The sequence below is a fragment of the Callionymus lyra genome, chromosome 12 (genome assembly GCF_982586985.1).
Source record: "Callionymus lyra chromosome 12, fCalLyr1.hap1.1, whole genome shotgun sequence".
Lineage (NCBI taxonomy): Eukaryota > Metazoa > Chordata > Actinopteri > Syngnathiformes > Callionymidae > Callionymus > Callionymus lyra.
Genome location: NC_141829.1, coordinates 26818348 through 26840520, shown reverse-complemented (window position 1 = coordinate 26840520; position 22173 = coordinate 26818348). Strand labels below are relative to the sequence as shown.

Here is a 22173-nt window from a genome sequence, read left to right as displayed (position 1 = left end):
TTTTTTGACCACGATTATTCGCCGGAGGTGCAGCAAAGGCGAGCTCAGGTGCGAGCGGTGATCAAACAGCTGAAGCTCAAGAACATCACAGCCAGGTGCATCTACCCCGCACAGCTCAAGATGTCAACGGAGAAAGGCGAGAAAGTTTTCCCTTCACTCGCCGATGCCGTCCCAGCGCTGCGTGAACTTGACATTCAGGTGCGAGAAGATGAACGGGACCGGGTGGAGCGGGAGCCGAGCGGCGGCGATACGTGGAGCAGAGCCGGGAGGAGACAAGAGCGCGGCCCGCGGTGCTGACGAGCACGGATGTTAAAGCCTTGTTCCAGGAGCCCGAGTGATCACTCTTTCCTCACAATGGATATGCCGAGTTTCAAAAACTTTTAGAGTTCACTGTGATATAGTTAGGTTGACTTTTACGTTTATATTTTTCACTTTTGACGGAGCTTAACGACGACTCTGAAAGCGAGTTCTTTCCTCATGCGCAGCGACTCCTTAGTTCGCCTGACAACAGCTGCAGACTCACACTGGGTGTGTGAACCCCGGGAGGAACTGTCGCCATCCTCTGCCCAGGACTCATCGGGCAACTGGCTCATCAGGTTCGAAAATGTAATAGCTGCATAAGACAACTAAGGGACCAGTCGGGTATGTGGAAGTTATTTTTGAATCTTGTTTATATAGTTTTTGTGTGTGTTTTGTTCTACCTTGAGACCGTGTTGAAACTTCATTATTATCTTGGGTTTCTGTTCGAGTTCAGCGATGGAAGATTTCGGGAAATGTTTACGATGTGGAGGGTTTTTGAGAGGAAGGGAATGACTAGTTTACTTATTCACTAACTTATGAACAAGTTAAAGTTTGTGACTTACAATGTAAAGGGAATAAATAATCCTATAAAGCGGAAAAAAATACTAATTCAACTTAAACAAATGCGCTGTTCTATAGCAATGATCCAGGAGACTCATTTAGACACAAATGAACATAAAAAATTGAAAAGAGAGCTGGTGGATCAGGTATTTAGTGCTTCCTTTAAACATGGTAAAAAGAGAGGAGTTGCCATTCTTATAGGCAAACTGGCATACTTCAAACATGAAACCACAATAGAAGATGAACAGGGGAGATATGTGATGGTCATCGGATTCATAAGCGGCATAAAAATAACACTTGTTAACGTATATGGCCCAAATAAGGACGCTGCAGACTTCTATAAAAATATTTCATTATTACTAGCTAAACATGCAGAAGGAATTATTTTAATTGGAGGTGATTTCAATTGTGTTTTGAGACAGATCTTGGACCGACTTCCCGCAGGTACATTAACCAAAAAATCACGTGCCCTGAAGTGTATGATTGAAGAACTGGGTTTAGTTGATACATGGCGCTTGCGCCTTCCTAGAGTAAAGGACTTTACTTTTATGTCACAGGTTCATGGCAGCTATTCAAGACTGGATATGTTTCTTATTTCAAGTTCTGACACGTATAGAGCTGTTGAATGCACTATAGAACCCATAACCATATCTGATCATGCCCCAGTCACACTAAATTTACAAGTAGGGCAAAGTGATGGAACAAAATATTGGAGATTAAATGTGTTATTACTTAACGACGAAACTATCAGAAACGACATTGCCCAACAACTCTCTGAATACTTTACTATTAATGACAATGATATGGTGTCACTATCTACACTATGGGATGGCGCTAAAGCAGTAATGAGTGGCAATATTATTGCAATCTCATCTAGAAAAAAGAAGGAAAAGCTAAATGAACAATTGCAATTAGAGAAAGAAATCAGAAAATTAGAGATTGAATATCAACGATCCAAAAATCTGATTACTTTTGATTTACTAAAGGAAAGCCGACAGAAATTAGATAATCTCTTGACATATAAAGCAGAAGGGGCACTTCGATTTGCAAGTAGAAAATACTATGAGATGGGTCACAGAGCAGGCCGCCTGCTGGCCTACCAGTTACGTAAAGCTCAGGCCAGTAGAGTAGTGCACAAAATTAAAGGTCCTAAAAATAATCAGATGCTACTACAACCTAAAGAAATTGCAGATGCATTTGCTTCTTACTATGACACAATATACAAAGGGCATGAAGGACCCGACAAAATACAAAATATTGAATCTTTTTTGAATCAGTGAAACTAAACAGTTTGACAACAGAAGAGGCTGATATGATCATCTCACCCGTAAAAGAAGAGGAAATCAAAAACACCATTCTTAAACTTAAAAACAACAAAGCACCAGGTACTGATGGCTTCCCTGCCGAATACTATAAAACATGTATCAGTGAGTTATGTCCAGTTCTCTGCCGAATCTATAACTATGCCCTGACTAAGGGCGATCCACCAGGTTCATGGTCAGAGGCATTAATAAGCGTAATTTACAAGGAAAATAAAGACCCAACCTTATGTGCCTCATATCGACCTATTAGCCTCCTCTGTGTTGATCTTAAAATTCTGACATCTATTATATCAAACAGGATACAGAACTATATTCATAAATTATTAAAACCAGATCAGACAGGTTTTATTAAAAACAGACAAGGTACTGACAACATCAGAAAAGCTCTTAACTTGCAGTCAACCGTATACAAAAGAGAAACTACGTCAATGTTCCTTAGCTTAGACGCAGAAAAGGCCTTCGACAGGGTTGACTGGGTTTTTCTCCAACATACCTTAAAACATATGGGCTTCAATGAAACATCAGAAAGTGGATTCAAGTTTTCTACAAAAATACTAAATCAAGAGTTCGGGTTAATGGGCATTGCTCCAATTTTTTCACCTTGGGCTGTGGTACACGTCAGAGAGATGCCCTTTCTCCAACATTATTCGCCATCAGCATCAAACCATTGGCTGAGCTAATCAGATGTAACCCCACTATAAAATAAATATTGGATAACGGAAAAAAAGAACATAAACTTGCACTTTTTGCAGTTGATATATTATTATTTCTAGAGGAACCAATTACATCAATCCCTGCACTATTACAAAATCTAGACCAATACAGCTCCGTCTCAGGATATAAGATTAATATGACAAAGTCTCAATTGATGATGATTAAGGGTGAATGGCCAACCCAACTTGATAACATGGTTTCATTTGAACAGCCTGGAAATGGTTTAAAATATCTTGGAGTTAATCTATCTCAGATATTTTCACAACTATTCTCTTCCAACTATGACACTTTGATAAAGGAAATAAAAAAGGACATTAACAGATGGAGCATGCTACCGTTGTCATTGTTTGGCAGAATCGAGACCATAAGAATGAACATTCTCCCTCCATTCCTGTTCTTATTTCAATCTCTCCCAATCATTGTCCCAAGCACCACCTTTAATTTCATCAACAAACTCATATCACAATTTATGTGGCAAAACAAAAGACCAAGAATCAGATTAAAAATATTGATGTCACCAAAAGATAAAGGAGGCCTTGGCCTACCCGATCTAAAACTTTACTACTGGGCAGCGCAGCTTAGAGCCTTGGTGGCCTGGGTGGTTAAAGACCCTGAAATAGACTGGAAATAATTGACCAACTTTATGAAGGAAATTATTTTAAATCCTTCGAAAAACTTAAGAACAAACATAATTTACAAAATTGTGACCTTTTCCGTTACTTGCAGATAAGAAATTATATTACAAAACATAAAGATCTGGGGAACATCATGAAGGAAGAATTGAGAATTTCTTTTCTCTGGTATTCAAACATGTTGTACCACCAAAGAAACTTGAGTCTCAGATATATAAAAGACTACTGACTGATACAACAGATAACACTCTTCACATTAAACAGCAATGGGAACTTGAATTGAATACTATTTTGGAAGATGACATTCGGGAAAATAGGATTGTAGGCTGCCATAAAGGAATCGGAAGCCAAATATGGAAAGAATTTGATTGGAAAATAAAAATGAGGTTCTTTCGAACTCTGTTAGTGACCAGTAAGTTTAAAGATGGAACCAATGATATGTGTTGGAGGAAGTGTGGAATGGTTGGTGATCACTCTCACATATTCTTGGACTGTCCAAGCAAACAGACGTTTTGGACAAATATTGGGGGCGAGATCAAGACTATCATGGCAAAAGACATTCCTCTGGAACCTCTATTGTATCTTCTTGATGTATCAAAAGAATACTAAAAGTATAATTGAGATGCCCAATCTGAATACACATACTGTCGAACTGAATGTTTAGCTCTATCTTAATTTGTCTCAAGGTAAAGGTTGTTGATGTTTTTTTTGTTTTTTTAGTTTTTTTTCGTATTCTTTTATTTATTTTTCTTTCGTTTGATTTGCCTTTGTATGACTGTTCTTCTTATATCTAACTGATGGGTGACTTGAATAGGAGTAACTTGTTGTATGTATACTACATATTATGGATATGTCATCTATGATTCATGTGAAGTTTTATGTGTGGTAAAAAGTATCATACATTCTGTTGATGTTTCTTTAACCCATAAAAAATATTTTAAAGAGATGTTCGCATATGCAGCGTGTGACGTCATCACGTAGGAAGTGGGGGGACCGATATTGTAGGGGGGACCGAAATTGTACCTACACCGGCTCGGACAAAGGCGATTGCAGACTTGGCTGGGTGATGCCACTTGCTGATGTTAATGCCAGTGCACATGGTGTCGGCTACTGCCTTCAGGACCTGGTCTTGGCGCCAATGATAACGCACATCTCCCAAGGCCTTTGAGCAGCAGCTGAGGATGTGCTCTAATGATCGTATTTTTATTCAGAGTTGGAAAGCCGGTGAGTCCACCAGGTGAACAGGTTAGCAGGGCTAGGAAGGACATAATACACTGACTGGATTAGGAAATTGAAATGGTGAGGCTCTGCTTTCCAGAGTTCTTCCCAGCTGATCATCCAGCCAGCTGTATGCTCCCACTTAGTCCATGCAAACTGCTTGGACATGCCCACCCTTCTGCTGAAGTGAGCTTACTCCACCTCTTCTTGTACCTCCTCCTGGATGAGTTTCCGCTTCTCCTTTCCACTGGCTTTACTGTAGCACGCTTTAGGATTGTTGCCAAATCCCACCAACCCGATGGCCAATGTGCCCACCAGGGTGCTGTGCTGCAGTCCTGCCACTGTCTTCCTGTCCTGACCTCTACTCCTGCTGTGGGGACCTTTGTATCAGCCAGGTCTCGGTTGAGTAGCACTCCTCTGCCAGACTGCTGAAGGGAAGCTGTAGCTTGGTGGAATGGCCGAAGAAGCCAATATAAGCTACTAAAACTCTGTGGTAGGACCAGCCACCTGCGCGGGAATTGGCTGATCTTCCACTCAAAGCTCTCCACGGTGGTAATTGGGACTTAAAAGATGAGCAATGGCAAGAGGAGACGAGGGAGGCATCCTGGCCTTAAACTTTCCAGGAAGTCCTGACTTGTCTACTGCAGAGAGCCATGTATTGAGGTCATTGCAAGTACCCTAAGGTGCAGCTATGTCCTTCAGATGGCAGTGAAGAGCTTGCTAATGCTTTTCACCGGCTTCTCTGAAACTGTTGGAATCCTGGTGTCTCACAGCATAAAGCGGAACTGGTCAGCCACTTTTCCTTTCCTTAAGACTAAGGCCCTGGAGTTAACAGGCTTGAAGCTCATTCTTGCCCAAGTGATCTGCTCGAGGCCTTGAAGAATCCACCTGCAACCTGGCACTGAGGCTGTGGTTACAGTATGATCGTCCATGAAGGCTCTGATAGATGGTTGTCATGTGACCATTCGACCATGTGTCATTCTCGTTTAGTGAATTATGCAAAAGTCAGAGACAAGAACTTACGTGATCACGGGCGCTAGCAAGCAGAGAGATCTATCGCAGATGTCTTCAAATGCCAGAACGCAAAGATCTCACAAAATGGTGGATATTTATAGTAGAATATTCAGGTTAACGCCTCTAGTCAAATATACATGTAGGATTGGTCAGTAACTGTAAACACTTGATTCTAAGATGGCCGTCGCACGTGGTCGTCGTGGATATTTACCAAAGGTTGTTGTCTTCTACAGAGAGAATCTGTTCCAAGCGACTTGCTGGCCTGTTGTGTCTTTTTTCAGTGTAAGTTCTCATACATGTGTCCACAGACTTGCTGGGAATCTGGGATTGTTTAATCTGTCTGTGTGTGTGCAAGGCTTTGTGACCTGGGCCTGTGAGTTGTTGCAGTCAGTGAATGCAATGCAAGAAAAGGATTATTTTATATGAATTAAATATGTAAGATTATCAGTTAATCAAGTGACTATTTGAAATGTTTGCTAAATCTAGATGATTGATTACAGTAAAGTTGTAATTTCCTTACATCACCCTCAAAACAATCTGCAATGGATTAGTAATGTGACAGTTCTGCATGCAGCCGCCCTGTCCCACCCTGCCTGGCACTGGGTAATATATTGGGAGGAGTAAATATAAGAAAGTTTAGCAATGCTAAAAAACCTGTTTAGCACTCCACAGGTCCTGACAGCTGCAAGTGGGGGCGAAGAAGAAGAAACGACGTATGCGGTGTGTCATAGTGCACAAATTTGTTTACCTTCTTCCAGTCAGTGCTCCAGTCATTGCCTTCAGGTGGTACGTGGCCTTGGGAGCTGGTCCAGAGAGCAATTCAGAGTCCGCGGGGAGATGAGTGGGTGGCAGAGCATGACTTTCCAGAATATATTTTAAATAAAAGACTGGGGTAGTTCAGATTGAAATAACACCTGACAGGCTGAAACATTTTTTTCCACCTTCAGTCTCTCAACAGCCTCATAGTTGTTGGATTAAAATGATTATATACATATACGTAAATAAATGCTAAAAGATAATCAAAATATAAAGTTTAAATTACTCGCTTGATCTAAGAGCGGGGAACATTTGACTACCCATTCACAATCAACATTCCACTGATTCACGGAAGCGACTCTGCGTTGTGATCCTTTTATAGCGATTACTCAAGTGCAGTGAATGTTAACCTCGGGTCTGAATCATTAAACCTAGTAACGGATTGTTTGGCTGCGTTCAGAAGAAATTGCAGTCAGGGCTCCATAAGCGCTGAGTTGGTGATTTGGTGAACGAACGAACTGAACGAATCTTTTGAACGAATCCTTTTAATGAACTGATTCTAGTGATTCAGTACAGTCAAAAGAACTGCGGATCCCATCACTAATAGCGATTCCAAATGGCCAAATGATCTTTCAAGCCGAGCGGACAACCTCTCCATGTTGGTATCCGTTGAGCTGACAAGGTCATCAACCACAACCAGCCGCTCATTCTGAGCAGGAAGGGTGTCCAGTTCACAGCCAAGCTCGACCCCGATTGGGTCAGAGTGTTGTCACAACGCAATTAATCCCAGATTCCAATCGAACACTTTATAAATGAGATCCAATATGTAACAATTCGCTTTGGAATCCGTTTTTTTTTTTGCATCGTGTCAGAAAAACTGTTCACAAAGTTTCACAGACAAATTAGTTCAATAGCAAAAGATTCAGACTCACACCAGCAAGAGTTTGTCTTCACTCCGTAGGGGACAGCAGAACCAACGCGGAAGTCAGTTCTCACAAACTGCTGACGAAGGCCTTGCGTCCCTCCTCTTTTATTTAGTTTCTTCAGAATAGGATACATTGTGAAGGGTTACATCAAGAGCAGTTTCAAACAGTTCAGTCATGGTATCTTACAGATATCAGTCAAGGTTATGGTGCACCTGCTCATAACAAGGTCCTCTGCTCATCCTCCCTCTCACCTAGTTTCCTGTTTTCCACTTGCTCTTTAGTTGACCCCTCTTGTGAGAGGTTTCAAACAATTATGTATTGTAGTAAAGCAGTGGTTTTAAACACATACGCATTGTGTCAAAGCAATCAGCAGTGTCAAAGCTATCAGCAGTTGTGTCAAATCAATCAGCAGTTTCTTGTTAAAGCAATCAGCGGTTTCAAACACATATTCATTGTGGTAAAGCAGTCAGCAGTTTTGAACACATTAATATTGTGATAATGCAGTAAGTAGTTTAAAACACATTAATATTGTAATGAAGCAATATTTCTTTCACACATCGTCAGATTATGGTTTGGCTTCCATCTGCTGGTACAGATGGCATGTAGAATAAAAGTTCTTTCCAAAACCTTCTATTTGACTGTCTATTCCCAGAAGAAACTTTTGTTTTCCACTTCGGAGCTCCTTGCTTCCTCTTTATATATTGTATAGACTCGGGAAGATGACTGTAATCCAAAGGGCCATCTGAGAAACAAGATTAAATGTAGTATCTATCAATAAATATAAACAAAAGGGAACAATTTATAAGTCACATTTTTTTTTTAAAGACAACCTGCTCTTACAGGTTTTGTGCACCATTGTTACCTACACATCTTTAGTACAATTCCTAAAAAGTGAAATCAACCTTGCATTTCACATGATTAAATATGAATGTAACGATAAATTGACTAATTATTTGCTAAATTAAAGAATGGTTCAATAAGTAAGATTCAATAGAGCTACACCTGATTTACACATTTCAGTAAATCAAGTTCAAGTGTTTCACTCCTCACCTATTTCCACAAGAATGACTTTAAGGTTATTGTGGGTCAAAGCATCGTATAGGCCAAGTGTTTGCTCGTACTGGCTTTGTTCATAAGGTAAGAGATGCTCCTTGTTTTCCTCATTTGTGGATGACGACTCTTGTGCTGACAAAATGAGCAGCAGCCTGCGGCTCTTTCTCATGGTTTGAGCAATGACTTCATGCTTTGCTGTGGAAACAAATGACAGTGGATGTCAATATATTTTCATCGGCCTATGTTGAACAGGGCTGCAGTGGGTTACACTGGTGCAATCATCTTTAATATGTGTATTGTGGACTGCCTACTCCTGACTAGGTTGGGGTCTGATCCCAATTGTTGTTAGTGTCTACAAGATGTAGTAAGTAAGTTAGTAATTTATATTTGTAGAGCGTTGTAGTACAGTAAAGTACAGTAAAGTGCTCATCCTGGTGAAGTAAGTAAGTAAGGTAAATTTTAGATGTTGGCCAAACTAAATGTATATTTATCAGGAAGTAGTATTATGGTATTTTTCATTCTTGGGGGCTCTTTATATCCAAATCATATTTGTGTCTGTCAATCTTTATTAAACAATTAACAAATTGCTTTTACTTTATAATCCATGCACTTGATTCTTCGCGTTTTGACATGTTTATTTTCATGTCTAAGCAAGAAGGAGCTGTCTCGCCTGCAGTTAAAACAAAACTCTGCAGTGAGAATTCTGGTCCACTCTGTAGGAAAACTGACGTTTCCCCGATCCTTAAAACTCAGTTTCTTTCAGGATCAATTTTAAAATTCTGGTTCTTACTTTCAGAGCTATTCATGATCAGGCTCCTCCTTACATCACTGATCTGATCCAGCCTTACACCCCAGCTCGGGCTCTGAGGTCTGTGGATCAGAATCTACTGATGGTCCCACTCGCTGCAGTGTTTGTCACTGGGTTGTCTTGACCTTTCAAAGTAAGTTTTAACTGTGTATTGTTCTGTTTTTTAACACATTGTGACACTGGTCTGTGAATAGTGCCTTACAAATATAAATTACTTACTTACTTACTTACAACCATCCGACTGACCATATAAAATTAATTTATGGGCCAGACCTGGTCACTGGGCCTTGAGTTTGAAATATTTGACTTAAATGGCTGGTAAAAGGGCCTGTAACACAATGTTGTGACTATCCATAGATATTTAGTATGAAATGATCGTCAACAAAGTTTCTTCTGTTGAATTCAAAAGCAAGATGACTAAACAAAGTATTACTGCACTAGGACATAACCTAAGACACACCTTTATGATGTATTAAACCCTCAGGCTGATAGATTTGCTGATGAGTATGAGATCTGTTTCTGTGAGTTAGAACTGTGTCACCTGACCTTCTCCAGGGAGGTCATCACGACCGCTGATGTACAAAGAGTATCCATGTTGTTTTTCAAGCTTTTCTGTCAATAATTGAGTAAATCGCTCAGGCTTCTCTGAAGAAGGCCCTTTTAAATTGTGGAAGCTCACGTAGGCATCATAAACACCTACATCTGTTGCTGTAAAAAAAATTGTAAAAAGAAAAAAATTAAACAATTATTTAAACATGTTATCAAAGTAAGAATAGTAATAATTTGTGAATATATGAACAGTTCTGGACAAGAAATCACAAATAAATTTGAGGCTCAGCCAGAAGGTTTACCTTTTACATTTCCAGTGTGTTTCAGAAACTTCCTGTAGGCTAACACAATGTCAATTCTTTTGTAGAAGAAGCAGGCAGCCAGAGCTAAAACAGCCAAGGGTACAGTGAGGCAGGAAGACATCAGCTTGTAGAAAGAGCTGTGGTCCACTGCAGACAAGGAGAAATCAAAACTTGTATATCAATTGTGAGTTAAAATCCTGGTTGCAAAAAAAAATCCATTGCACTTTGAAGGTAAAATGATATTTATTTATTTTCTAAGAACATTTGACTCTCTTGATCCTCTTTATTGTATGTAATTAAAACCTTATGTTAGGATGTTAATCACATTTGTGTCATGCAATGCATAATGGAATCAATCAATGGATAATATTTAAATCAGTGTTGATGGAGCAGCTACAAAAATGTATTTTATTTGTACTATGTTTGTATTTTTCCTGAAGAATGAGGAGCATTATTTGGATGAAAACGAAAGGGGACAATTTTTTCCCAAAAGATCACTTTGGACGGTCAGTGGACCAGAAGAAATTCACAATCTGCAGGTACATCTCAGTTTTGCCAAATCGTTAATTGACAGTGAGTTTGTGTTCTCACATGGTTTTGTGTTTATAAATTGAAAACAAATACATCACCTGTTTAATTTAAAAAAAATAAAAGTTTGAATTGAACCCTTCACTGAATGCTTTGGTGGGTAAGTTTTGTATTATGTGAAATAGGATGGGAGCCGCTAGAAAATGTCGGCTAGATGGATTGTCATGCCTTGTTGTCCATTACGTGGAGATGTCTGTGATAACGACCCGCGAGCGTCAGAGAGAGTTATGTGTTTGAATGTCATTACATGTTTTGTTTTAGAAACATATAAAAAATAATAACCTTCTAAACGGTTTGAAGACTAACGGAGTGTGCAGCCTTATTTAAAGTGTTTTCTGTTGTTGATAAAACAAAATGTATAAACAGAACTATTCTGTCTGTGCACAGCAAGAGCTTCACGCACACATTTCAAGCTAAGCCTGGTTTTCTAATTTAGAGTTACAAGTTGGCGTTAACATACTACACATTTGTTTTCAGTTTTATTGTTTGCTAAGGTAATTATTAAGAAGTATATAAGGAAAATGGAAATGCTGTAATTTGATTCTCTTAATAAAACGTTGCTCACATTAGTCCAAGGTATGTTTGGTGTGTTTGGTCAGACACATACAAGATGGACCATAATCTGGAAGTTTTTCTGTTTATGGAAAAAAAAAAAATCAATAGAAATTAAAATGCAAAACACACCACAAATGGTCCTTTTGTCGTAATTGAGAGTGTTGTAACCTATTTATACCATCATGAGATGCTGTGATGGAATCTCTTCTGGTCGACTAAAAGTTAAACCTCATGGACATATCTTTCCTGTAAATCTAGAGATTACATAACAGCACTATTGTGATCCTGTGTTGTTACATGGTAATACGTAGGGGAAGGTCACAGTAGAAAAAATGTTTCCTAGGAATACACAAGGGAGGGTTTTCCTGCTAACACAATTGGTTTTATTTCCTGGTGTTAGAGAAACACATAAATTCCTGTTGTGTGCCTGAGGCACGGCCTTGCATGCCCCCCCGCCAACCTTCTCCGGGTGAAACTCATGGATCATAGGTCAAAAACACAAGTTAGTCACTTTTATTTATATTTTACTGACAGGTTCTAGCTGTGTTGTAATCTATTGAATAGATCATTTGGTTCATGCATGTTTTGTTTTTAATTCAAATAGATGGTCATTGTTAAAAATCTCATACTTTCACAGCTTTGGAATTTGGGGCTATTTCTTTAATGAGCACACTTTGCCCGATTATTTGGAAACAACAGGAAAATGTGTGAAAATATGTTTTAAGTAACACAACAGATACCTTCGCGAAGGAACACGACACCATGACATCGTCCAGCTGGGTTTTCGAAGATGCAATTAAAGGGAACATTTAGATGCCGTTTGAGAACTTTAGACACGGTCAGAGAGGTAGTTCCAATCACCCTTCCGTTGCTGGAAATGCTGCAAGAGACAAAAGAATTAATTTAATCTACCCTCCTGTATTATTCTGTAGTATTCTTGTATCAACATTATAAGCTAAACCAAACCATAAACCTCTAGTTAGCCAAACAAGAGCTTGTATTGTATTTTCAACAGTAAACATCTTTCAGTCAAGATGAGTTGAGTGTTAATAGTATAATTGTATTATTTCACAATTGTTTTATTGAGTTATAATACAACTGAAGTTTATGTGTAAATGGGTGTTATTATATTAGGACTCCACTAGTTAGCACCAGGGTATTTCTGTCTGAGAAACTTCTCCATTTTCTTTGTGTGCATTTGTAATTGTTTTTCACTCAAGATACAACAGACAGTGAAAACCTTAATTGACAAAAGCATACATGTTAAGGCCCATTTGTAGATTTATTTAAGTGAAATTAAAATTATCTTCGTCAAACCTCAACAACTACTACTGCTGTCACAAAAAAAGAAGAAAAGACCAAAACTCACAATACTGGCGTCTTATTGTAAATAAGCTTATCATGCTCAACAAAACTGTTATTGATGGTCCAGTACATAAAAGTGTCGTTCTCACTCGAGGTGACATCGGCCGAACACTCGAGTTCCACCCTGGAGCCTTCAACCACAACCAAGATTCATTAGTCTTACTGAATAGTTGCTTTGGAAAATGATAGTTGATGTTCTTAGTACCTACCATAGTCCACTTGTTTTTCTTGATGCTCTGGAGACACTAACCGGGGCGCAGCAATTACTGAACTTAAGGAAACCATTCATCTATTAAAAAAAAATACACTCTGTGCTTATTCATTATTATTAAGTTGTTTTGAAGATGAAAGAACATACTTCCCTTTATGCTGAGATGGATGCTGCGTGCAGACGTGAATGTGCTGCCATTAATGCTGACAGATACCAAGCAAGTGTAGCTCCCAGAGTCTCTCTTGGTGGCAGAAGGAAGTTTTAACAAACCAGTTGTATTCACCAATACAGAATTTTCTGGGTACTTCCATGAGAGGCATTCCTGTGTCACAAAGAGTTTAAGCAAATGTCAGGGATCTGCATTGTAAGTATATATATTTTATTTTATTCAGCATATATATATAAATACAGTATATACTAAGATATGAAGATTTATTAATGGAAAAAATAACCCTATTATTTCTTAATTATAAAAATGGTAAAATATTCTCAGGAACATTTATTAATCCAAATTTACAACTTTCTCTTTTAGTTCATTGTAATCCATTCTTGTATACAAGTTAATAACAGTTATCAAAACCTCTTTGTTGATTTTATGAGGTCGGCCATATGTTGGAGGGATAAACAGATACAAAGTTTTGACTAATATTTACTTACTTTCAGCCACTTTATCTTGATCGTGTTACTCAGGTTTAGGACCTCTTTCTGATGGCAATAAAGGTTGATTCTTTTATTAAAGGGTAAGGTTTGTGTAATGGCCGGAGGTGGACACACTTCATCAGACACAACCAAGTGAAAATCCGGTCGATTCCATTCCCTTCCCTTCCTTAAAATACAGAGATAGGGATAGGACAGAGGAAAATGGGTTCAGACAGATTATGAGCCTATCAATTTGAATTACTGGAAAACGGTCTAACTTAATATGTTTAGTGTATGGTTTAACTGTCACAATGATTGGACATGTTTGAATTTCCATTGGGTTTTTAAGCCTCCCTTGTGCAGCAGGAGGTAAAAGCCTAAGGGGAGGGTGAGGGTCTGCACAAGTAGGAGCCTGAGAGGAGAAGAAGGAGTCTTCACAAGTAGGAGCCTCAGAGGAGAAGAAGGAGTCTGCACAAGTAGTAGCCTGAGTGGAGAAGAAGGAGTCTGTACAAGTAGGAGCCTCACAGGAGAGGAAGGAGTCTGCACAAGTAGGAGCCTCAGAGGAGAAGAAGGTGTCTGCACAAGTAGGAGCCTCAGAGGAGAAGAAGGAGTCTGCACAAGTAGGAGCCTCAGAGGAGAAGAAGGAGTCTGCACAAGTAGGCGCCTCAGAGGAGAAGAAGGAGTCTGCACAAGTAGGAGCCTGGGAGGAGAAGAAGGAGTATGCACAAGTAGGAGCCTGAGAGGAGAAGAAGGAGTCTGCACAAGTAGGAGCCTGGGAGGAGAAGAAGGAGTCTGCACAAGTAGGAGCCTCAGAGGAGAAGAAGGAGTCTGCACAAGTAGGAGCCTCAGAGGAGAAGAAGGAGTCTGCACAAGTAGGAGCCTGGGAGGAGAGGAAGGAGTCTGCACAGGTAGGAGCCTGGGAGGAGAAGAAGGAGTCTGCCCAAGTAGGAGCCTCAGAGGAGAAGAAGGAGTCTGCACAAGTAGGAGCCTGGGAGGAGAAGAAGGAGTCTGCACAAGTAGGAGCCTCAGAGGAGAGGAAGGAGTCTGCACAAGTAGGAGCCTGGGAGGAGAAGAAGGAGTCTGCACAAGTAGGAGCCTGGGAGGAGAAGAAGGAGTCTGCACAAGTGGGAGCCTCAGAGGAGAAGAAGGAGTTTGCACAAGTAGGAGCCTCAGAGGAGAAGAAGGAGTCTGCACAAGTAGGAGCCCGAGTGGAGAAGAAGGAGTCTGCACAAGTAGGAGCCTCAGAGGAGAAGAAGGAGTCTGCACAAGTAGGAGCCTCAGAGGAGAAGAAGGAGTCTGCACAAGTAGGAGCCTGAGTGGAGAAGAAGGAGTCTGCACAAGTAGGAGCCTCAGAGGACAAGAAGGAGTCTGCACAAGTAGGAGCCTCAGAGGAGAAGAAGGAGTCTGCACAAGTAGGAGCCTGAGAGGAGAAGAAGGAGTCTTCACAAGTAGGAGCCACAGAGGAGAAGAAGGAGTCTGCACAAGTAGTAGCCTGAGTGGAGAAGAAGGAGTCTGTACAAGTAGGAGCCTCACAGGAGAGGAAGGAGTCTGCACAAGTAGGAGCCTCAGAGGAGAAGAAGGTGTCTGCACAAGTAGGAGCCTCAGAGGAGAAGAAGGAGTCTGCACAAGTAGGAGCCTCAGAGGAGAAGAAGGAGTCTGCACAAGTAGGCGCCTCAGAGGAGAAGAAGGAGTCTGCACAAGTAGGAGCCTGGGAGGAGAAGAAGGAGTATGCACAAGTAGGAGCCTGAGAGGAGAAGAAGGAGTCTGCACAAGTAGGAGCCTGGGAGGAGAAGAAGGAGTCTGCACAAGTAGGAGCCTCAGAGGAGAAGAAGGAGTCTGCACAAGTAGGAGCCTCAGAGGAGAAGAAGGAGTCTGCACAAGTAGGAGCCTGGGAGGAGAGTAAGGAGTCTGCACAGGTAGGAGCCTGGGAGAAGAAGAAGGAGTCTGCCCAAGTAGGAGCCTCAGAGGAGAAGAAGGAGTCTGCACAAGTAGGAGCCTGGGAGGAGAAGAAGGAGTCTGCACAAGTAGGAGCCTCAGAGGAGAGGAAGGAGTCTGCACAAGTAGGAGCCTGGGAGGAGAAGAAGGAGTCTGCACAAGTAGGAGCCTGGGAGGAGAAGAAGGAGTCTGCACAAGTAGGAGCCTCAGAGGAGAAGAAGGAGTTTGCACAAGTAGGAGCCTCAGAGGAGAAGAAGGAGTCTGCACAAGTAGGAGCCCGAGTGGAGAAGAAGGAGTCTGCACAAGTAGGAGCCTCAGAGGAGAAGAAGGAGTCTGCACAAGTAGGAGCCTCAGAGGAGAAGAAGGAGTCTGCACAAGTAGGAGCCTGAGAGGAGAAGAAGGAGTCTTCACAAGTAGGAGCCTCAGAGGAGAAGAAGGAGTCTGCACAAGTAGTAGCCTGAGTGGAGAAGAAGGAGTCTGTACAAGTAGGAGCCTCACAGGAGAGGAAGGAGTCTGCACAAGTAGGAGCCTCAGAGGAGAAGAAGGTGTCTGCACAAGTAGGAGCCTCAGAGGAGAAGAAGGAGTCTGCACAAGTAGGAGCCTCAGAGGAGAAGAAGGAGTCTGCACAAGTAGGCGCCTCAGAGGAGAAGAAGGAGTCTGCACAAGTAGGAGCCTGGGAGGAGAAGAAGGAGTATGCACAAGTAGGAGCCTGAGAGGAGAAGAAGGAGTCTGCACAAGTAGGAGCCTGGGAGGAGAAGAAGGAGTCTGCACAAGTAGGAGCCTCAGAGGAGAAGAAGGAGTCTGCACAAGTAGGAGCCTCAGAGGAGAAGAAGGAGTCTGCACAAGTAGGAGCCTGGGAGGAGAAGAAGGAGTCTGCACAAGTAGGAGCCTCAGAGGAGAGGAAGGAGTCTGCACAAGTAGGAGCCTGGGAGGAGAAGAAGGAGTCTGCACAAGTAGGAGCCTCAGAGGAGAAGAAGGAGTCTGCACAAGTAGGAGCCTCAGAGGAGAAGAAGGAGTTTGCACAAGTAGGAGCCTCAGAGGAGAAGAAGGAGTCTGCACAAGTAGGAGCCCGAGTGGAGAAGAAGGAGTCTGCACAAGTAGGAGCCTCAGAGGAGAAGAAGGAGTCTGCACAAGTAGGAGCCTCAGAGGAGAAGAAGGAGTCTGCACAAGTAGGAGCCTGAGTGGAGAAGAAGGAGTCTGCACAAGTAGGAGCCTCAGAGGACAAGAAGGAGTCTGCACAAGTAGGAGCCTCAGAGGAGAAGAAGGAGTCTGCACAAGTAGGAGCCTGAGAGGAGAAGAAGGAGTCTTCACAAGTAGGAGCCTCAGAGGAGAAGAAGGAGTCTGCACAAGTAGTAGCCTGAGTGGAGAAGAAGGAGTCTGTACAAGTAGGAGCCTCACAGGAGAGGAAGGAGTCTGCACAAGTAGGAGCCTCAGAGGAGAAGAAGGTGTCTGCACAAGTAGGAGCCTCAGAGGAGAAGAAGGAGTCTGCACAAGTAGGAGCCTCAGAGGAGAAGAAGGAGTCTGCACAAGTAGGCGCCTCAGAGGAGAAGAAGGAGTCTGCACAAGTAGGAGCCTGGGAGGAGAAGAAGGAGTATGCACAAGTAGGAGCCTGAGAGGAGAAGAAGGAGTCTGCACAAGTAGGAGCCTGGGAGGAGAAGAAGGAGTCTGCACAAGTAGGAGCCTCAGAGGAGAAGAAGGAGTCTGCACAAGTAGGAGCCTCAGAGGAGAAGAAGGAGTCTGCACAAGTAGGAGCCTGGGAAGAGAGGAAGGAGTCTGCACAGGTAGGAGCCTGGGAGAAGAAGAAGGAGTCTGCCCCAGTAGGAGCCTCAGAGGAGAAGAAGGAGTCTGCACAAGTAGGAGCCTGGGAGGAGAAGAAGGAGTCTGCACAAGTAGGAGCCTCAGAGGAGAGGAAGGAGTCTGCACAAGTAGGAGCCTGGGAGGAGAAGAAGGAGTCTGCACAAGTAGGAGCCTGGGAGGAGAGGAAGGAGTTTACACAAGTAGGAGCCTCAGAGGAGAAGAAGGAGTCTGCACAAGTAGGAGCCTCAGAGGAGAGGAAGGAGTCTGCACAAGTAGGAGCCTGAGTGGAGAAGAAGGAGTCTGCACAAGTAGGAGCCTCAGAGGAGAAGAATGTGTCTGCATAAGTAGGAGCCTGAGTGGAGAAGAAGGAGTCTGCACAAGTAGGAGCCTCAGAGGAGAAGAAGGAGTCTGCACAAGTAGGAGCCTCAGAGGAGAAGAAGGAGTCTGCACAAGTAGGAGCCTGAGTGGAGAAGAAGGAGTCTGCACAAGTAGGAGCCTGGGAGGAGAAGAAGGTGTCTGCACAAGTAGGAGCCTCAGAGGAGAAGAAGGAGTCTGCACAAGTAGGAGCCTGGGAGGAGAAGAAGGAGTCTGCACAAGTAGGAGCCTCAGAGGAGAAGAAGGAGTCTGCACAAGTAGGAGCCTGGGAGGAGAAGAAGGAGTCTGCACAAGTAGGAGCCTCAGAGGAGAAGAAGGAGTCTGCACAAGTAGGAGCCTGAGTGGAGAGGAAGGAGTTTGCACAAGTAGGAGACTCAGAGGAGAAGAAGGAGTCTGCACAAGTAGGAGCCTCCGAGGAGAAGAAGGAGTCTGCACAAGTAGGAGCCTCAGAGGAGAAGAAGGAGTCTGCACAAGTAGGAGCCTTAGAGGAGAAGAAGGAGTCTGCACAAGTAGGAGCCTGGGAGGAGAGGAAGGAGTCTGCACAAGTAGGAGCCTCCGAGGAGAAGAAGGAGTCTGCACAAGTAGGAGCCTCAGAGGAGAAGAAGGTGTCTGCACAAGTAGGAGCCTGGGAGGAGAAGAAGGAGTCTGCACAAGTAGGAGTCTCAGGGGAGAAGAAGGAGTCTGCACAAGTAGGAGCCTGAGTGGAGAGGAAGGAGTCTGCACAAGTAGGAGCCTCAGAGGAGAAGAAGGAGTCTGCACAAGTAGGAGCCTCAGAGGGGAAGAAGGAGTCTGCACAAGTAGGAGCCTCAGAGGAGAAGAAGGAGTCTGCACAAGTAGGAGCCTCAGAGGAGAAGAAGGAGTCTGCATAAGTAGGAGCCTCAGAGGAGAAGAAGGACTCTGCACAAGTAGGAGCCTCAGAGGAGAAGAAGGAGTCTGCACAAGTAGGAGCCTGGGAGGAGAAGAAGGAGTCTGCACAAGTAGGAGCCTCAGAGGAGAAGAAGGAGTCTGCACAAGTAGGAGCCTGAGTGGAGAGGAAGAGTTTGCACAAGTAGGAGCCTCAGAGGAGAAGAAGGAGTCTGCACAAGTAGGAGCCTCAGAGGAGAGGAAGGAGTCTGCACAAGTAGGAGCCTCAGAGGAGAAGAAGGAGTCTGCACAAGTAGGAGCCTGAGTGGAGAGGAAGGAGTTTGTACAAGTAGGAGCCTCAGAGGAGAAGAAGGAGTCTGCACAAGTAGGAGCCTCAGAGGAGAGGAAGGAGTCTGCACAAGTAGGAGCCTCCGAGGAGAAGAAGGAGTCTGCACAAGTAGGAGCCTCAGAGGAGAAGAAGGAGTCTGCACAAGTAGGAGCCTGGGAGGAGAGGAAGGAGTCTGCACAAGTAGGAGCCTCCGAGGAGAAGAAGGAGTCTGCACAAGTAGGAGCCTCAGAGGAGAAGAAGGTGTCTGCACAAGTAGGAGCCTGGGAGGAGAAGAAGGAGTCTGCACAAGTAGGAGTCTCAGGGGAGAAGAAGGAGTCTGCACAAGTAGGAGCCTGAGTGGAGAGGAAGGAGTCTGCACAAGTAGGAGCCTCAGAGGAGAAGAAGGAGTCTGCACAAGTAGGAGCCTCAGAGGGGAAGAAGGAGTCTGCACAAGTAGGAGCCTCAGAGGAGAAGAAGGAGTCTGCACAAGTAGGAGCCTGGGAGGAGAAGAAGGAGTCTGCACAAGTAGGAGCCTCAGAGGAGAAGAAGGAGTCTGCACAAGTAGGAGCCTGAGTGGAGAGGAAGAGTTTGCACAAGTAGGAGCCTCAGAGGAGAAGAAGGAGTCTGCACAAGTAGGAGCCTCAGAGGAGAGGAAGGAGTCTGCACAAGTAGGAGCCTCAGAGGAGAAGAAGGAGTCTGCACAAGTAGGAGCCTGAGTGGAGAGGAAGGAGTTTGTACAAGTAGGAGCCTCAGAGGAGAAGAAGGAGTCTGCACAAGTAGGAGCCTCAGAGGAGAGGAAGGAGTCTGCACAAGTAGGAGCCTCCGAGGAGAAGAAGGAGTCTGCACAAGTAGGAGCCTCAGAGGAGAAGAAGGAGTCTGCACAAGTAGGAGCCTCAGAGGAGAAGAAGGAGTCTGCACAAGTAGGAGCCTCAGAGGAGAAGAAGGAGTCTGCACAAGTAGGAGCCTCAGAGGAGAAGAAGGTGTCTGCACAAGTAGGAGCCTCAGAGGAGAAGAAGGAGTCTGCACAAGTAGGAGCCTGGGAGGAGAAGAAGGAGTCTGCACAAGTAGGAGTCTCAGAGGAGAAGAAGGAGTCTGCACAAGTAGGAGCCTCAGAGGAGAAGAAGGTGTCTGCACAAGTAGGAGCCTCAGAGGAGAAGAAGGTGTCTGCACAGGTAGGAGCCTGGGAGGAGAAGAAGGAGTCTGCACAAGTAGGAGCCTCAGAGGAGAAGAAGGTGTCTGCACAGGTAGGAGCCTGGGAGGAGAAGAAGGAGTCTGCACAAGTAGGAGCCTCAGAGGGGAAGAAGGAGTCTGCACAAGTAGGAGCCTCAGAGGAGAAGAAGGAGTCTGCACAAGTAGGAGCCTCAGAGGGGAAGAAGGAGTCTGCATAAGTAGGAGCCTCAGAGGAGAAGAAGGAGTCTGCACAAGTAAGAGCCTCAGAGGAGAAGAAGGAGTCTGCACAAGTAGGAGCCTCAGAGGAGAAGAAGGAGTCTGCAAAAGTAGGAGCCTCAGAGGAGAAGAAGGAGTCTGCATAAGTAGGAGCCTCAGAGGAGAAGAAGGAGTCTGCACAAGTAGGAGCCTGGGAGGAGAAGAAGGAGTCTGCACAAGTAGGAGCGTCAGAGGAGAAGAAGGAGTCTGCACAAGTAGGAGCCTGAGTGGAGAGGAAGGAGTTTGCACAAGTAGGAGCCTCAGAGGAGAAGAAGGAGTCTGCACAAGTAGGAGCCTCAGAGGAGAGGAAGGAGTCTGCACAAGTAGGAGCCTCAGAGGAGAAGAAGGAGTCTGCACAAGTAGGAGCCTGAGTGGAGAGGAAGGAGTTTGTACAAGTAGGAGCCTCAGAGGAGAAGAAGGAGTCTGCACAAGTAGGAGCCTCAGAGGAGAGGAAGGAGTCTGCACAAGTAGGAGCCTCCGAGGAGAAGAAGGAGTCTGCACAAGTAGGAGTCTCAGAGGAGAAGAAGGAGTCTGCACAAGTAGGAGCCTCAGAGGAGAGGAAGGAGTCTGCACAAGTAGGAGCCTCAGAGGAGAAGAAGGAGTCTGCACAAGTAGGAGCCTGAGTGGAGAGGAAGGAGTTTGTACAAGTAGGAGCCTCAGAGGAGAAGAAGGAGTCTGCACAAGTAGGAGCCTCAGAGGAGAGGAAGGAGTCTGCACAAGTAGGAGCCTCCGAGGAGAAGAAGGAGTCTGCACAAGTAGGAGCCTCAGAGGAGAAGAAGGAGTCTGCACAAGTAGGAGCCTCAGAGGAGAAGAAGGAGTCTGCACAAGTAGGAGCCTCAGAGGAGAAGAAGGAGTCTGCACAAGTAGGAGCCTCAGAGGAGAAGAAGGTGTCTGCACAAGTAGGAGCCTCAGAGGAGAAGAAGGAGTCAGCACAAGTAGGAGCCTGGGAGGAGAAGAAGGAGTCTGCACAAGTAGGAGTCTCAGAGGAGAAGAAGGAGTCTGCACAAGTAGGAGCCTCAGAGGAGAAGAAGGTGTCTGCACAAGTAGGAGCCTCAGAGGAGAAGAAGGTGTCTGCACAGGTAGGAGCCTGGGAGGAGAAGAAGGAGTCTTCACAAGTAGGAGCCTCAGAGGGGAAGAAGGAGTCTGCACAAGTAGGAGCCTCAGAGGAGAAGAAGGAGTCTGCACAAGTAGGAGCCTCAGAGGGGAAGAAGGAGTCTGCATAAGTAGGAGCCTCAGAGGAGAAGAAGGAGTCTGCACAAGTAAGAGCCTCAGAGGAGAAGAAGGAGTCTGCACAAGTAGGAGCCTGGGAGGAGAAGAAGGAGTCTGCACAAGTAGGAGCCTCAGAGGAGAAGAAGGAGTCTGCACAAGTAGGAGCCTGAGTGGAAAGGAAGGAGTTTGCACAAGTAGGAGCCTGAGTGGAAAGGAAGGAGTCTGCACAAGTAGGAGCCTCAGAGGAGAAGAAGGAGTCTGCACAAGTAGGAGCCTGGGAGGAAAACAAGGAGTCTGCACAAGTAGGAGCCTGAGTGGAAAGGAAGGAGTCTGCACAAGTAGGAGCCTCAGAGGAGAAGAAGGAGTCTGCAAAAGTAGGAGCCTCAGAGGGGAAGAAGGAGTCTGCACAAGTAGGAGCCTCAGAGGAGAAGAAGGAGTCTGCACAAGTAGGAGCCTCAGAGGAGAAGAAGGAGTCTGCACAAGTAGGAGCCTCAGAGGAGAAGAAGGAGTCTGCACAAGTAGGAGCCTCAGAGGAGAAGAAGGAGTCTGCACAAGTAGGAGCCTGGGAGGAGAAGAAGGAGTCTGCACAAGTAGGAGCGTCAGAGGAGAAGAAGGAGTCTGCACAAGTAGGAGCCTGAGTGGAGAGGAAGGAGTTTGCACAAGTAGGAGCCTCAGAGGAGAAGAAGGAGTCTGCACAAGTAGGAGCCTCAGAGAAGAGGAAGGAGCCTGCACAAGTTGGAGCCTCCGA

General features: G+C 44.3%; 1 protein-coding gene across 3 annotated transcripts in view; it reads right to left on the bottom strand.

The window, feature by feature from the left end:
* Positions 1-7468: 7468 nt before the first annotated feature.
* Positions 7469-22173, bottom strand: part of LOC148068822 (interleukin-1 receptor type 1-like) — a 35051-nt gene continuing 20346 nt past the window's right edge. For 2 of the 3 annotated variants that reach the window (XM_087804545.1, XM_087804544.1), the window contains exons 4-12: positions 13532-13700; positions 13024-13196; positions 12873-12937; positions 12668-12794; positions 12039-12178; positions 10156-10302; positions 9851-10012; positions 8494-8691; positions 7469-8185 (exon numbers count right to left, since the gene is read on the bottom strand). In XM_087804545.1, the coding sequence (XP_087660671.1) occupies positions 8004-8185; positions 8494-8691; positions 9851-10012; positions 10156-10302; positions 12039-12178; positions 12668-12794; positions 12873-12937; positions 13024-13196; positions 13532-13700 (1363 nt within the window). In that variant the 3' untranslated portion in view covers positions 7469-8003. The remainder of the gene's footprint in view (positions 8186-8493; positions 8692-9850; positions 10013-10155; positions 10303-12038; positions 12179-12667; positions 12795-12872; positions 12938-13023; positions 13197-13531; positions 13701-22173) is intronic. The other variant, XM_087804546.1, reaches the window with a different exon arrangement.